At 39.1% G+C, this 15,091-nt stretch overlaps 1 protein-coding gene across 4 annotated transcripts in view; it reads right to left on the bottom strand.

Moving 5' to 3' along the window:
* The window catches only part of atxn7l1 (ataxin 7-like 1), a 37,806-nt gene that overhangs the window by 13,942 nt on the left and 8,773 nt on the right, over window positions 1-15,091 (bottom strand). For 2 of the 4 annotated variants that reach the window (XM_030149753.1, XM_030149754.1), the window contains exons 1-4: window positions 14,910-15,011; window positions 6,592-6,702; window positions 5,840-6,038; window positions 4,686-5,143 (exon numbers count right to left, since the gene is read on the bottom strand). In XM_030149753.1, coding sequence (XP_030005613.1) covers window positions 4,686-5,143; window positions 5,840-6,038; window positions 6,592-6,607 — 673 coding nt within the window. In that variant the 5' untranslated portion in view covers window positions 6,608-6,702; window positions 14,910-15,011. Of the gene's footprint in view, window positions 1-4,685; window positions 5,144-5,839; window positions 6,039-6,591; window positions 6,703-14,909; window positions 15,015-15,091 lie in introns of those variants that run through there. The other 2 variants (XM_030149751.1, XM_030149752.1) reach the window with 1 other exon arrangement.

Below are 15,091 nucleotides of genomic sequence, written 5' to 3'. Positions count from 1 at the left end.
ATCATTTGTTCCTTGTGCCAGTATCAACATTTCTTAAAAATTTCATCCAAATCCTTCCATAACTTTTTGAGTTATCTTGCTAACAGACAAACAAAGAAACAGACAAACACACCCAGATGAAAACATAACATCCGCTGTTCCTTGGCAGAGGTAACGAAGGTAAATGTGTGGAGTAGCATCAACAAAAAACTAGACCACAGGTGGCAAACAGACAGCCCGTGGGCCAAAACCGGCCCGCCAAAGGGTCCAATCCGACCCGTGTGATGAATGTATGAAATGCAATTACAAATGAGATTTTAACATTTGTTTTAGTGTAAAAAAGTAAAATTACACTACAATTACAAACCATCCCTTCATAAAAAATGCGAATTACCTGAACAAATATGACCAACCTGAAATGTTTCAAGAGAAGTAAGTACAATTATACCAATATATTTATTAAATGTTTTGTGTATTTGTAGATCCACAGTGATCTGTAAGCTGTAACACTATACAATGAGAAGCCCAAGCAAAATATTGTAGTAAAAAAAAAAAAAAGGCAGTTAATAATTTTAAGACATTTCAGGTTGTTTATGTTATTAACATTTTAAAGGAAGCTTTCTAGATGTAAACACTTTCATAATGTAATTTGACTTTTTTCATTGTAATTACTTCAATGGCCCGGCCCACTTCAGATCATATTGGGCTGTATGTGGCTCCTGAATTAAAATGAGTTCGACACCCCTGAACTAGACTATAAGGACAGGGATCAAATCTACTTTGTTTAGTATGTGTCTTTTTACCTGGATACTGGGTAAAGACACAAAGGAAAAGAATACATGGGATCAGACAAACAGGAGGCTCCAGGTGACTCCTTTACCATTTATGTTGAATGGCCCGGAGCAAAATTAATCTTTCAAAGATATAGATATAAATCTCTTTGAACTGTTTATTGAACAAGTGTTGCAACTGTTACAAACTCTCATCACCACAGCTATGAACAGTTTTATGTGAATTATTTGTGGGGCAAGCATTTCTGACTTTTCCACCATTTATTTGGGATACCCCCAGAGTTTAAAGGCTTTAATGATTATAATATTATATTATTAAATCATTAGAGATTATCAAACAGATAAAACTGCAGATGCATCAGAGACTAATCAATCCTAACACACAAATTCCTGTAAAAAAATCAGAATGTAAAAAACCTAAAGATTACAAAAAACCCCCTAAAGATAACAAAATAATACTGGACACGTGCTGTAGTTCACTCTGGAAATATATGCACTCATTTCTATAATGTTCCATCAATTTGGAGGCTTACTCCATGAGTCAGTATAAATTAGTTGTTACAGACTTTGGCAAGACTTATAATCTGTTGTACAAAAAACTATTATTCACAAACTCCAACAAGAGGGAAAGTCACACAAGGTTATCACTGAGAAAGCTGGATGCTGTTAGGGTGCTGAGCCGAAGCATCTTTCTGGAAAGTTGAGCTCAAGTTCTCTGGCCCTCTAACCCTTCAACAAACCCTGCAACCTTAGTTTTTCCAACAAGATGCAAAATGTCTCGTGTAAACAGCTATGATGCTGCCAGAGGTAACCTAATGTCTTTTGAAGCTAACTTACAACCTTCCACCTCCTGCCTCTGAGCACTCTTTGTGGACCCGTCCCAAATTGTTTAACCTCTTTTTTTGTGATTTTCTTAAGGCTGTCTGACTATCACAAGTTGTTTTTCTAGTCACCTTTCCAGAAAGATGCTTCAACATGGCATTATGTAAACATCCTGTGTCCCCAGTGACAAAAGTTTACACCAAAAAGCCTATTGTAAAGCCTATTATACTAACTGAATCTTTAGTTTCATTCTGTTATAGCCATTTTTTACATGCACTGCCAGCCAAGTAGAAGTAAGTTGAATCTGAGTACAAATGCATTTGATTAAATGTAACCCATACATTTGTCTGTGTTTGCAGTCAAGCACATTACAGGACCTTTGCTGTAACATATTTTGTTATGGTACCTCTGTTTTAAGTGGTGACACATCTGAAGAAGTCAAAAGTCATTCCAGAATAATCCTGACTAAGTGGTCACAGTCTAACAGTTTTGTCAATGTGTTTAGTTATTTGATTTTCATGTTGAGTCTAGTCATGTAGGAGTGCATCCCTGGGAACCTGTATAGAAAAACAAAAGTGTGACTCAATGAAAGAAAGTAGTGGATTTGACATCCCTGCATCAGTTTAGCTGTAATAACCTGGTGGAAGAGTGAACTTATTAGTATTATTTTGTGTGTGTGTGTGTGTGTGTGTGTGTGTATTAATTAGCAAGTACAACACTAGGTTTTTCACTTGGTAAATGACAACATGGAATGGTAACCTAGCTGACATCACAGAGTGAGAGACTCCAAGCCTTTAAAATCCTGAGGATTTTTTGCATTCTTAGTAAAGTGAGGTATGTAATAAGTAAGGTATGTAATGTATAGCATGGATTATGAAGACATGATTCTGTAACATAAATAAGAAAGTCATTGTTAAATTATATGAGGTAATTTGGGCAACACTTGGGTGTCATATTAAATATTATATATGTATGCTATATGCTTTTCTGGTCAGTAATTTAACGTGTGTGTGTGTGTGTGTGTGTGTGTGTGTGTGTGTACATTGGTGTGAAATACTATGACTATGATTCATGAACTGAGGAGGTCATGTCCAAGGGTTACATTTTGTGCTATATTTTACATATTTTGATTTTACTTTCATGGTGGTTTAGAAGAAGTAGCATTGAATGACTGTACCCATCTGAAGACTCACTCTTATCATTTGATACAAAGGAAAGCTGGGTTGAATGTTTGGATGTTGGGAAACAACAACAATGTCAAATTTTGTCCACTAAGGCAACTAAAATCTAACTAATTTTAAAGTTATGATAACAGATTGCTTGACCTCCTGGATTATCTATGCAAGACATAAAGAACTCAAAACCCATGCAGTGATTATACCTTTTGTGCTGATATCAAAGGAAAAAGTCCTTCTCAGAAGTACAGACAAACATAAGTTGCTCCTTACAAACTCTGCATCCTGCAGTCAGCAGGTTAATCGTAAACAGAGGTACTGTCAGACAGCTGTAATCTACTGCTGGCCTTTGCCATAATCCCTGTAATCTTTTTGTGTTTGCAGTATGAGACAGCACCGAAGGATACGAGTAGATAAACAGGGGCCTGCAATTGTGCAACATGCCCATAGATATAAACAAAGTCATGTGCTCACTCATAAATTCACACAAATTTTAAAAAGTTTGGAGAAATAAAGATGTGGAAGAAAAAAGTGACGGACAGAAGACGCTCATGAAAGAGAGAAACCAAACAAAACAGGAAGAAGGTGAAGATGAGTAAGAAACAAGATGGCATGTGGTAAGAGAAAGAAGAAGAAGAGAGACAAAAGAGTGAGAAAAAAGAAATTAGGACAGAGTGAAAGCATGTGAGAGAGAAACAAGGAGGTAAAGGCAGGAGGTGGAGTGAGAGGGTGAAAAAATGTAGAAACACAGGAGGTGGGGAGAAATCTCTCAAAAAGACAAGCTGCTTTTTGGCAGCAGGAGCTCATGAATTAGAGGGTGTAAATCAGAGGCTCAGAGCACAGAAACACAGCACCACCAGAAAGAAGACTGAGAAATGTGGGGGGGAAAGAGAATTTTGAACAGAAGAAAAAATGAAGCCAAAGCATCCTTTAAAAGTCTTTTTCAAGTCTTAGCTGCACACATTCACTTTTTTTTGACAGCCCTTTCTCAGAGATGCTCCCTACATTGACTTTTGTGCATCTGTGTTATCTCATAAAATAAAAGTGGACTGAGGTAGAAAACAAGGAAAGCAATGGAGACTCTGCGAACAGGGAGATAAACAGAAAAAGTAAGAGGTGTCACTCCTTTCAAAAATACACAGCATAACCACACAACTGTCTTGCAGCCAGATATTCAGACCACAAGCTCTGCAAAGGTTACTGAGATAAGAAATGTTTGAGTGTACATGCATGCATCTTTATATTTTAAAAGGGAAGTGGACTCTGTGTGTGTGTGTTTATGTTTGTGTGCATGTGTGTGTGCGTGTGTGTGTGTGCGGTGCATGTGGTGTGTGTGTGTTGGGCATCACACAAAATCTGGAAGGAGCTGACTGCTGCAGTTTAACATACTTCTGTGTTTTTGGTCAAGGAAGAGACTAGCAAAAATGGCAAGTTGATAGGACCGATATTTTGGAAGATATTGGTCCTTTTGGAATACAATGGCCTTACAATCACACTGAATGCTTTGGCGGAGACTGCTGGACAAATGTGGTACAGCATGCACAAATACAAATATCCATGCTGGGGGACCAGGATGCTGCCCCTCAGGGTCAGACACTGAGGCACAAATTTTGGCACAAAATGTGGCAGGTATCAATGAAATATCAGGGGAAAAAAAGATGAGTTTTGACAGAGAAAGAAAGATAAATAAATATTTTTTTCCCATATTGATGAATAGGAATTTGGGTAAATTGTCCTGATCTTGACCTTTGACCTACAAAGGCAAAAATGTTACTGTCTCTACTCAGAAACTCATAAATAATAAAAAAAAATTGTCCAAAAATTGTGGATGCAAAACTGACAACAATCAACACCAACAAACACAGAGGGCCATAAATAAGTAAATACAATATCCTTCTTGTGAGATGTTCAAACTAACCTGAGAGCCTTTTGTGTGACCTGGAGGATGTTTTTGTTCCATTCTGGTGCTTCTTATCCAATGGTGATGAGGATGATGAAGATGATGGTAGAGCACTACATCTTTGAGAGGGTGAAGGTGACGGGGAGGGTTTCCTGTCCAACGGCGAGGGGGAAGGTGTGGACGATGGTCGTCTATCCAGTGGAGATCGAGCTGGACTGGGACGTCCATCCAGAGAGGATGGAGGCGTGGTGGAGCGCGGTGTGGATGGCCCACCAGTGCTGCGGCCATTCATGAGCTTTTCGCTTGACCGCTGGGAAGCTGGAGGAGTGTGAGATGGAGGTTTGTGGGTGGAGGGGGAAGAAGAAGAGGAGGAGGAGGAAGAGGAGGAGGAGGAGGAGGAGAGGCGCACATGCGATGCAGAGTTGGCTCGGCTGAGGCAAGGCATCTTCTCCAGGCTCACGACTGGGAGGGACACACTGGAGAGACAGAAAAAAGAATAATGACTATGTTAAAATATTTCATGGGAAAATAAATGTAATAAATGGAAGCAGAAAAATGTATTAATTAGAATGAAGATGGAGGTGTTTCTGTGGGTTTAAATAAGGTAAAATAAAGACCATTAACTCCTCATTAAGACCATTATGGAAACAAGGCCTGGTTGTTAGTGAGTGATTGGTGGTGGCTTTTTATGGCATCCCATGGTACTCAAATGCCTTTATGACCAAAATGCTAATTTGAGTGTTTTCATGCACAATTTGCAGCTGGTCTCAAATGTATTATTTTCAGGCTTCAACCAGACTTTGCAAATGAACAAGAAGCCCATTTAACAATTAGAACTTTATTGATTCCAGAAGTAGCTATATATTTAATGACAGCCGCACTGCAATACACTAACTACTTGTGCTCTGATAAGATTCTGACCGGCTGAGTTTGCAACAGAAATGACCACTTCCATGGTGGCTGTGTTAAATGAAAAAAAAAAAAAAAAAAAAAGAAAAATCCCGAAAAACATATTTAGAAGGAAGACTGAAGCTAATGCAAATTCATAGAAGTTCAATTCTTCACACATTAAGATAATATTCGACCTAAAATTGTCAAGTGTTTTTTAAATGCTTTTAAAGATCTGTTGAAACCCTTGGAATGACTTTCAAAGAGAAAAAAAATGTTCACACCATGTCTTGTTGCGCGCCCCCTTTGGTGGATAGACAGCAAGTGGTGCTTTGCTGAAGCGGGAGTGAGGGTAGTCTTTAGGGACCCTGAAAGCCAATGTGTCCCCTGGACTGGGGGTCACAGCAGGGGCCACCGCGGGGGCTTTGGGCTTCATAGGGACCAGGGGACTCCGGGAGGGAGCAGGGGAGCCATGGCGCTTTTCTGAAAAAGCAAAACAAAATAGAAGGTTTTTCATAAAGTTCAAAAGGTTTGCACTGAGGTGTACATAGATGTAAAGCACACAGTCTCAAAGATACACACGTCAACATACCAAAGCACAACAAACATTCCTAACAAGATTGTTTATTGGCAGCGGGTACTTTTTGGATCTGGGTACATTTTTGATCTCATTTGCATATGATTAACACCTGAGTGCAGTTTGATATTTACACCCACTTGTTTTTTTACCCTGTTGGGCGCCAGATGGCTGTGTTGTAACACCAGTGTGTAAATCTGTGCCAAAATATTCTCACAAATAGAATGATGTATTTACAAATCAATTAAGCATACTTTTCTCTAATTAGCAACGTGCCTGACACCGACTGAAGTCTGTTACAACATGCTGTTCGACAAAGAGGGAACACTTCTAAATACTTTTCGACCCAGATCTGATCAGAAAACAGAAGTGAAAAAATGCCGACATTTAAGAAAAAAGACAGAGGAATAAATTACAAGGCCATGAGGAAAAAGTTGGAGAGGAGGAGCTCACACTTACGGTTTTTGCTATGCATGTCTCTTTGTGGGAGCAGGGTGGGGAGGGAATGGGGGGTGTGGTCCGGGACTGTATGTCTCTGTCTGTCTCACAGGGAAACTACACCCCAGCTACCTGAGTGAGAACAGAGGGGGGGGAACACGTCATAAGTACAGAGAAAGGACGGGAAACACACACAGTAATAATTTATATCTGCCAGCTGCTTCAAGGGTAAAAACCCAGTATCTTCAAGACTGAGCTGATAGATACAGACATGAAACGCAAGTGTTAATTTTGGGATGTGACGGCCTCTGCGGTTAGCTGAATTTCCTGCCTGCTGATCAAATGCAAAAGTAAAACTGCAGGCAGTAGCAGAATGCTGAAATATGCCGAAAGACAGTAGCTCAAGCAGAGTAAATACGAACCTAAATGTTTCAGCAGTTATTCGTCAGGCAACACATATTAGTGTCTGAGTCATTATTATTCACCTTGGAAACATGAACAAGCATTCTTGTATATAAAACTACATGCACAGACACACAACTATACGACTGCAATGAGCAAAAAGGAAATAACAAAGAACTTAATGTGTAACGTCTCCCCTGTTCAAAGCCTGGCTCCATCTACTGTAGGATTCTGAAAACTGTAACAAAGTGGGATATGCTGAAACGGGGGGGACCAGTGGCCAAATGAGAAGGTGAAAATGTGAGACTGGAGTAGTTCAAGGACGCCCGAATGAAGGGGAATCACAAGAAATCAGTACAGAACTAGCTGAGGATATGAAAGGATTAGGATGAGTTTCTGCACTGGGTTTACTCTATGATAAAAGGCCCACCTAAAAATCAATATCCACTTACATGTACGGTATATTTGGAATATTTTTGCCACTTTTTCTTGCAATTACATAGTCTTTCCCCACAGGTAAATGAAGCCTCTTAAACTTACCAAAGGCGGCTGACAAAGATAATTTCTGCTACCTGTGTTGTTCTGTGTGTGGGATTTTAATATGTTTTTTTCATATTCAATATGAAGAACAAAGTAACTGCTCTACACAATAGTTTTATGAGGCAAAATCACTACCTTTGCATGAGTCTGGTGTCTAAAAAGAAAGATAAAATGGCTTCAGTTGGATCTATTATAAAATAAATGATGTTTGACAGATTCCGACTGCAGGACAGGTAGACTGATCACTTTCTATTAGAGGTAGTAAGACTAACTTTTTTAAGCTAATGTAGACTCATATTAAAACAAGTGGTGCCAGGCACAACAAATCCCACCCCTTGCATGTATTGTAGCTTATTTTGGCATTGATTCAGTTGATGTCATGTCTACGTGTGTGCTGATGTCAGCAAATCAATTGCCTCTATATGTGTGTCAAGTTTGAAGTAAATTGAAAGAAAATTAATGTTTTTATAGACATTAAAAATGTCACCCATTATAAGTACATGGGAGAAGAAAAAATTCATAAAAAATTTTAACTTTGACCTACTGTTCCCAAAATGTAATCAGATCTATACTGGGTCACTGGCAATCTATAAACCCAATTTGGTATGACTTCAACCAATAGTTTTGCTGCGAGAGTGTTAACAAACAAACAAACTGAACCAAAAACAATACCCCTTACCTCCCCTTCGGGGGGCGGCGTAACAATACAAAAAGTATAATTCTACTTCCTGAAATTAATGGGAACCTTCAAAACACAAAAACATTTTCAAACATAAAGCGGCAGGTTAAGCCTATAAAATCCAGATTTTACATATTGGTTCATTGTAATGGACATTATCACCAGCACTGATGCGTTCAAATACAACACAGCTGTGACTCTTTCATATCTAAAAACACACTGTCGCATTTGGTGTCACTTTAGGCGTCTCCAGCCACATCTTAACACACTGAGAGACAGAGTTTCAAAAGTCAAAGTCACATGAAAAAAACACAAACATTTAATAACTGTCAGGCAAACAAAGAGACCCTGTAATGGGACTGAGTGTGTGTGTGTCACACTTCTGTACAGTCCCTTTAATGAGTGTAGTAGTCGGCAAACAGCAGCCCATTGACAAACAGGACTGAGTAGACAGACAGACTGACCTTGTGTGTTTGCTCAGAGTGCATGAGTGCACATCAAAGTGTGCTGCAGGTGACTGGCTCTGAGTGTATACAATGTGTGTACAACGCATGTCTCTGTGTAATAAACTGATTAGCTAGCGCATGCATGTGTGACAGGTGTGCATGTGGGTGTTGCACCATGTGGAGCAGCTGTGTGTGTTTCTACATGTAGAGGATATGTATGAAAGGTAAAGGCTGCAGTCAGTGTAGAGGTCTGGATAAAAAACCCAGACCACACCACAAATTCTGGACATGAACCCCATTATAAACCTTTGGAATGGGATCAAGAGAAATATGGATGATCACAAGTCATTAAACAAAGCCAAACTGCTTGAATTTTTTTGCACCAGTGGAATAAAGCACTAAATAGCAATGTGAAAAACTAAAAGAAAGCAGGCCAAGATGCATGAAAGCTGTGAAAAATCATGCAATTCCACCTAAAACTATTTTCTGAACAATAGTATTGTGCTATTTAAAATTTGATAAGAATTTCTTTTCTTTGTCAGATTCAGGATCTGAAAACCAGGTAATTTCTGCTTTTTAAATTTGGGAGAAAGTTGGTCAGGTTTCTACCATTCAGATTACAGAGGTCATTTTACTCACACACATACTTCTACACTGTAAAAGCAGTGGTGGTTAAAAATTTCCAGTAGTCAGTTAATTATTTTGCACAATCTGCTTTCATTCTTTCATTCGCTGACTGTTAAAAGCTACTTCAGACATCTAATCTGTAAAATCTGTGTTAGGCATGTATCTGTGTGTGTATGTGGCAGGTGTGTAAATAGGCCACTGGAGGCAGAAAAGCAGTAAGGCAGCTGTATACAGAGTAGCAGGATCAAAGTCCACATTTGCAGGTATGTAGCTCCGACACTGACAATTTCACACATTAAATCACACATTAGTTCACCCAGTTTTAGTCCACTTGAGTTCAATGACACTATGCTGTAGAAATGAGCAGAGAATATGGTCTATGTGTGTCTATTGCGGTGTGTGTGTGTGTTTTTTTTTTTTTAATAAATCTTATATTTTGTGATTTTAGCATCCTTTTACTTAAACAGACAGAGGTATGCAGAAATTTTAGCAATTCACAGTCAGAACTCAGTCATGGAATGTGTTGCTTTCATCTCCAACATACAGATAAATAGTGTATTGGAATTAATCCCATTTACCGGGTAAGGATCCAGCTGGGACCCAACTGTAGTGATTTACAATACATGGACGGCTGCCTAGGCAAGGTCACCAAGCCACTCGACCACAAGGGCACCCTCGCTACTACGCTCTCCTGCCTGCCTGTCGTTATGGCAATGCTGAGAGCCCAGGTGGCTGCTGATTGGCTACTGGCTCATCCTGTGGGCGGGCCCTCTGCATGATGAGGAAGCACAGGATTTCAGAGCTCAGCTGGGTTTGTTTACATTGAGGAGGGAGCAGTGGAGAGAGCGATTCTCAATCATTCAAGGTTATATATGTAGATGTAGAAGTTAAGACAGCTGGAGTTCCAAGATAGAAGTTTTCTTAGACAATGACTGTATGGAAAACTGTAGTAATGTTGTGGGCTCTGTTGGAAATAACAAAGACCACATGCTTGTCTTATGTACAACTGTATTTATGTGAAAAAGGCCTTAAAGTTAGTTTGCATATAGTACCGTGCAAAATTCCTAGGTGAACATTAGGTTTGTTGGTTTAGTAAAGTTATAATGAAAACACATGCTTTTCTCCATTCTTGTATTAAGATCCAATCTGGATATATGGAAAGTATGTACAGCATTAAAAAGAAAAAAGTTCAGGGGGAAAAAAAAACAGTCGTAGTATTTAGTGTGTCTTTAACCTTTTTGTTCAAACAATCTGAAATTTCTTACATTAATTTTCAGATGTTTTACACTAGGTTTCATTCAACACATGTCAGATTTTTCCGTTTGTGCAGCTTCTTGTCATGGGGTCAGGGGTCACACTAAATAGTCGCTTTAGCCTTAAGAACCCATTTAATTCAGTTTTTGTGTGTCTTTTAAAACTGTGAAGATATTTCCTGTATTTTCTTGTTGTATATGAAGAAAAGAAAATGAGAAATTAATAACTATGCTCATTTCAACCCTGCAAAAATAACAACGCTAAAGGTGACATAAGACCTTTGCACAGTACTGTTCTTTGGAACAGCTTGTAGATCATTTGTTCAAAGTTATACTCCCTATAAGATTTAAAAAATCACGGATCATTTACATTTTTAAATAGACTAGAATATTTCTGGGCTGAGCAGACAATAACAATCATGGTCCAAAATGTTTCAAGTTGGTAATAAAGGCCATTTTACCATTATGTTATACAGGGTGGGGAAGCAAAATTTACAATGAACATTTAGTTGTTTTTTCTCAGCAGGCACTACGTCAATTGTTTTGAAACCAAACATATGTTGATGTCATAATCATACCCAACACTATTATCCATACCTTTTCAGAAACTTTTGCCCATATGAGTAACCAGGAAAGCAAACGTCAAAGAGTGTGTGATTTGCTGAATGCACTTGTCACACCAAAGGAGATTTCAAAAATAGTTGGAGTGTCCATAAAGACTGTTTATAATGTAAAGAAGAGAATGACTATGAGCAAAACTATTACAAGAAAGTCTGGAAGTGGATGAAGCAACAAAAAGCGTACCAAAGCTTTTATTAAAGCTCTCAAATCCAAAATCCTAAAGGATCCAACCAAATCCATGAGAAAAATGGCAATTGAACTTGAGGTAGACAACAAGACTGCTAGAAATGCAGTAAAATATGATTTGAAGATTTAAATTCTCATGACTTTCAATAAACTAATTGGTCATACACTGTCTTTCAATCCCTGCCTCAAAATATTGTAAATTTTGCTTCCCCACCCTGTATATGCGCATAACTTCACAGGCCATAAGAATAGAGAGGAAGTAGAGAAAGTGTCAATTATGTTAAAAAAAAAATGTAAACTAGGTTCTTGAATGGAGCATTTGGGACTTTTAATGGTACAGCATCTGGAAAAATTAATTCATTTTTAATTGATTTTTTTGGCCTTCATTTACACAGAAGAAGCCTGTTAAGCCAAGGATCATTAATTCAGCCTTAATGTATATAGTAAGTGCACATGTATGTCAAATAGTAGTCCGTCTTCTTCAAAAGCTAAGGTAAAAAAGATTTTTTCCTTTGTTAAACAAGCACAGACTTAAGAGAGAAACGGATAAAAAAAGAAAAAGGAAGTGTCTCTGATGTACCATAGCAGCTGGCATTTTAATTGGCCCAAGCCTCAGCTAATGGCTCAGACACAGCCAAGCTGCAATAACAACAACACAACAGCGGAATGAGCAGTACCACAAGTGAAACCAAACTTGACAGAACTACAGCGGTTAAGGGCAAAACTTTTCAACAACAATCATGTTAAAAGGCCAAGAACAGTAGTACACTACAGCCAAGGCACACACACTTACACAACAAGAAACGCAGAAGCAGTGAAGAATAACACTATTAAGTTCGGGGGAGAAATGAAACTGAAAGGACACAGAAATTGTCGACCTGTCTCAGAGCTCAATTAATCCACTACCACAGAGAAGTATAGACAGCGCATGAGAGCCCAAGACTCCCACTAACAGCAGAAATATGACCCTTTCATCTTGTTCACTGTTCTTACTCTCACACAGCAAGCCACCGGCATAAGAGAGGTCAGCAGAGACACTGAGTGGGAAATCGTAGAACATGAGAGAACTGGATGGAATACAGTGAGATATCTGAACACGCTGTGGAGAGCTGAGTTATCCAAACACACAGCTCTATTTTCACGCATGCAGAAACCTCACATCCTCTAGAGTGACTCTTGAATACTCCAGACTATCATGCTGTTCAGAAGACCCATGTGTTATTGTAAGAGATTTCATTCTCCTGTGTTCACTCCATTAGGCTCATTGTAAATCCGTACACCTTCATGGGATCATACACATTATGCAATAAAAACAATTTCTTGGCACATTTTTTCTACCCTTTCGCATTGTGTACCAAGCATGGTACGAACCCTGCCAGAGTAAGGGATTTATTTGATATCCAACCGGGTCCACTTATGCTAAGAGTTTAAGTGTAAGCCTCTGGTGTACAACATAAACATGTCTTCTAAAACCTTTTTTCAAACGGCACACGTGGCATTTATTAAATGTGTAAACATATATTCTCCAAGTCCTTGCTTTAAGTTATAACCCTTCTGCCTTCTTCATGCACAGCAAAAGTGAGCAGCAAACTGAGTGTGCATAACTAGGAGCCACTGAGCCCTGAGGCATGCAAACCCCCCATGTCTGTTTGTGCCTGTGTGAGTGTGCACACATATACATGCATTTCTGTATGTATTTAAGTCCTCTCTGCTAATTTGCTGCACAGGTCAACCATGAAAGTAGACCTCATGATGGATACCAACACAAGGCGGCTGCAATAGACACAAATAATCAAATATAGAATAATCAACAGTAAAGAACAGCCATGTGCTCAAGAGGATGCTACAATGACAAGATGAGGATATGCAATACTGGCAACCAATAGAATAATGCAAAGAAAAGAAGAAATCTGGTGGGGGTGATTTCTTAAAGGCAACATGATCAGTACGGGTCAGAGTGAGCTTCTTCATGACATTGTACAGACCAGTGGGTAATTCAGACTACAAATTGGAGAATAAACTATAAACTCAATGAAAAAAATTCTAAAAAAAAATATATGACAGGCATTGACATGTATTTTGTTTGATGAACTACTAAACCAAACAGTAGGTGATTACAGACATAAATGTATAATCAAAAAAAGATGAAAAGTTAAAGGGAAGCATGTGACTTGGCCTGCTGATCTAAAATAACTCCTACCTATTATCCCACTGTAGTCCGACACTCATTATGTTTTATTGGAAGCTCTCGAGAGATTCCCCCTTCCTGGCGGTGTGTGTGCACGAGTGTATTTCAGACCTGTTGTTACCCGACTCTGTGTGCGTGTCAGTGAGCAGAAACGCTGCCAACAAGAGGGGGGCCTGCAGGGGGCAGGAGCAGGGACAAAACCACAGCGGCTGCCAGGAGCTTCTGAGTGCGTGTGTGTGTGTCTCACAATACCACTGACCTCTTTCTGCTGAGAAACAGAAAGTGAGAATGTGTGCACATACAACTCCACTGGCCTCACTCCTCAGAGACAAACTGTGTGTGTGTGTGTGAGGGTGTGTGTATATATATATGTATGTGTGTGTTCATTAAGCGTGACCATGTGTCTTCCCCAGCTCAAACAGACGGCTCAGGCTGGTGCACGTGCCGTAAACAGAAGGAAGCAGCAGCTCGCGGGCAGATGCGAGCGCGCTCAGTGGAGTCACAATCAAAAACAAACAAGAGGCAGACAGACAGGGTGAAGGGCCAATGAGAGCACAGCTTAACAGTGCTACCATCTTAACTAATCCAAGATAAAAGCACACTGCCTACTTTGGACAGAATTTTCTTTAGAATTCTGATAAGTGAGCAACGTCAGCTAGGTTGTTGGGTCAATAACACAGTTTCCATAGCAACAAATATCAAATGATGGAAAGCCTACATGTGTGCACACATATACAGCCAAGCAGGATGTGTGTATATTACAGTAACTGGTTCTTGAGACCACGCTTTGAAGGTAACGTCTGCCCTATCAATTGTATGTTTCATCTTTAATATGGATGGGTGTATTTTCCAGTTTATCACGACATCCTACCAAACTCTGCTTTTGCTTGTATTTTTTTATAAGTTTCTTTAAGACAACAAAACTCCTTTGGAGTGTTGACTCAAAGTAGTGCTATATTATCTTAACAGCAGAGACAGATATTTTCATAATTATCTTTGTGCATTTATTTCTTGGATTAAAAAAAGCTTGTGTACAAAGCTAAACCTAATAAATTATTTAAAGTTTTTCTTTTTCTGTTATTCTAAGCCTACTGAGTATTAGAAAGCATAAATGTGGTGTTTGTGTGGAATAGAAGGTGTAGTGAGTTTACGTTTTAAAGTGCCCTGTAGGGATTAACAGAAATTATTGTATTGATCTGAACAGCTCTGGCTGTGTGCAGCATGAGCATGTCGGTTAGGCGATTCTGTTTGTTAAGTGGAGATAGCACAGGGTTTGTTTGGACGTATACATTTTTAAGTAAAGTGTCGAGAGGTTTATGGGTGAGAACTATTACAAAAGTGTGTGACTGTGCCTTGAGGGATTTGTTTGTTTGTGTGTGTGTGTTCGTGTGTCTTACCATAGTGTGTGAGGATGCCCTGAGGAGTGACCACCTGATTGCAGACATGGCAGACAACAAGACAAAAATCCTCCAGTGCTGGAAACTGGCTGTAGACAAGCATATCTGAAAAAGAAAACAAGAATAGGATCAACCTTTTACAAAAAATAAATCACACAAGTGCAAAAGCACAACATGCGTTC

The sequence above is a fragment of the Sphaeramia orbicularis genome, chromosome 12 (genome assembly GCF_902148855.1).
Source record: "Sphaeramia orbicularis chromosome 12, fSphaOr1.1, whole genome shotgun sequence".
NCBI lineage: Eukaryota > Metazoa > Chordata > Actinopteri > Kurtiformes > Apogonidae > Sphaeramia > Sphaeramia orbicularis.
Note: the sequence above shows the minus strand (reverse complement) of the source record. Positions and strands in the feature narration are given on the sequence as shown.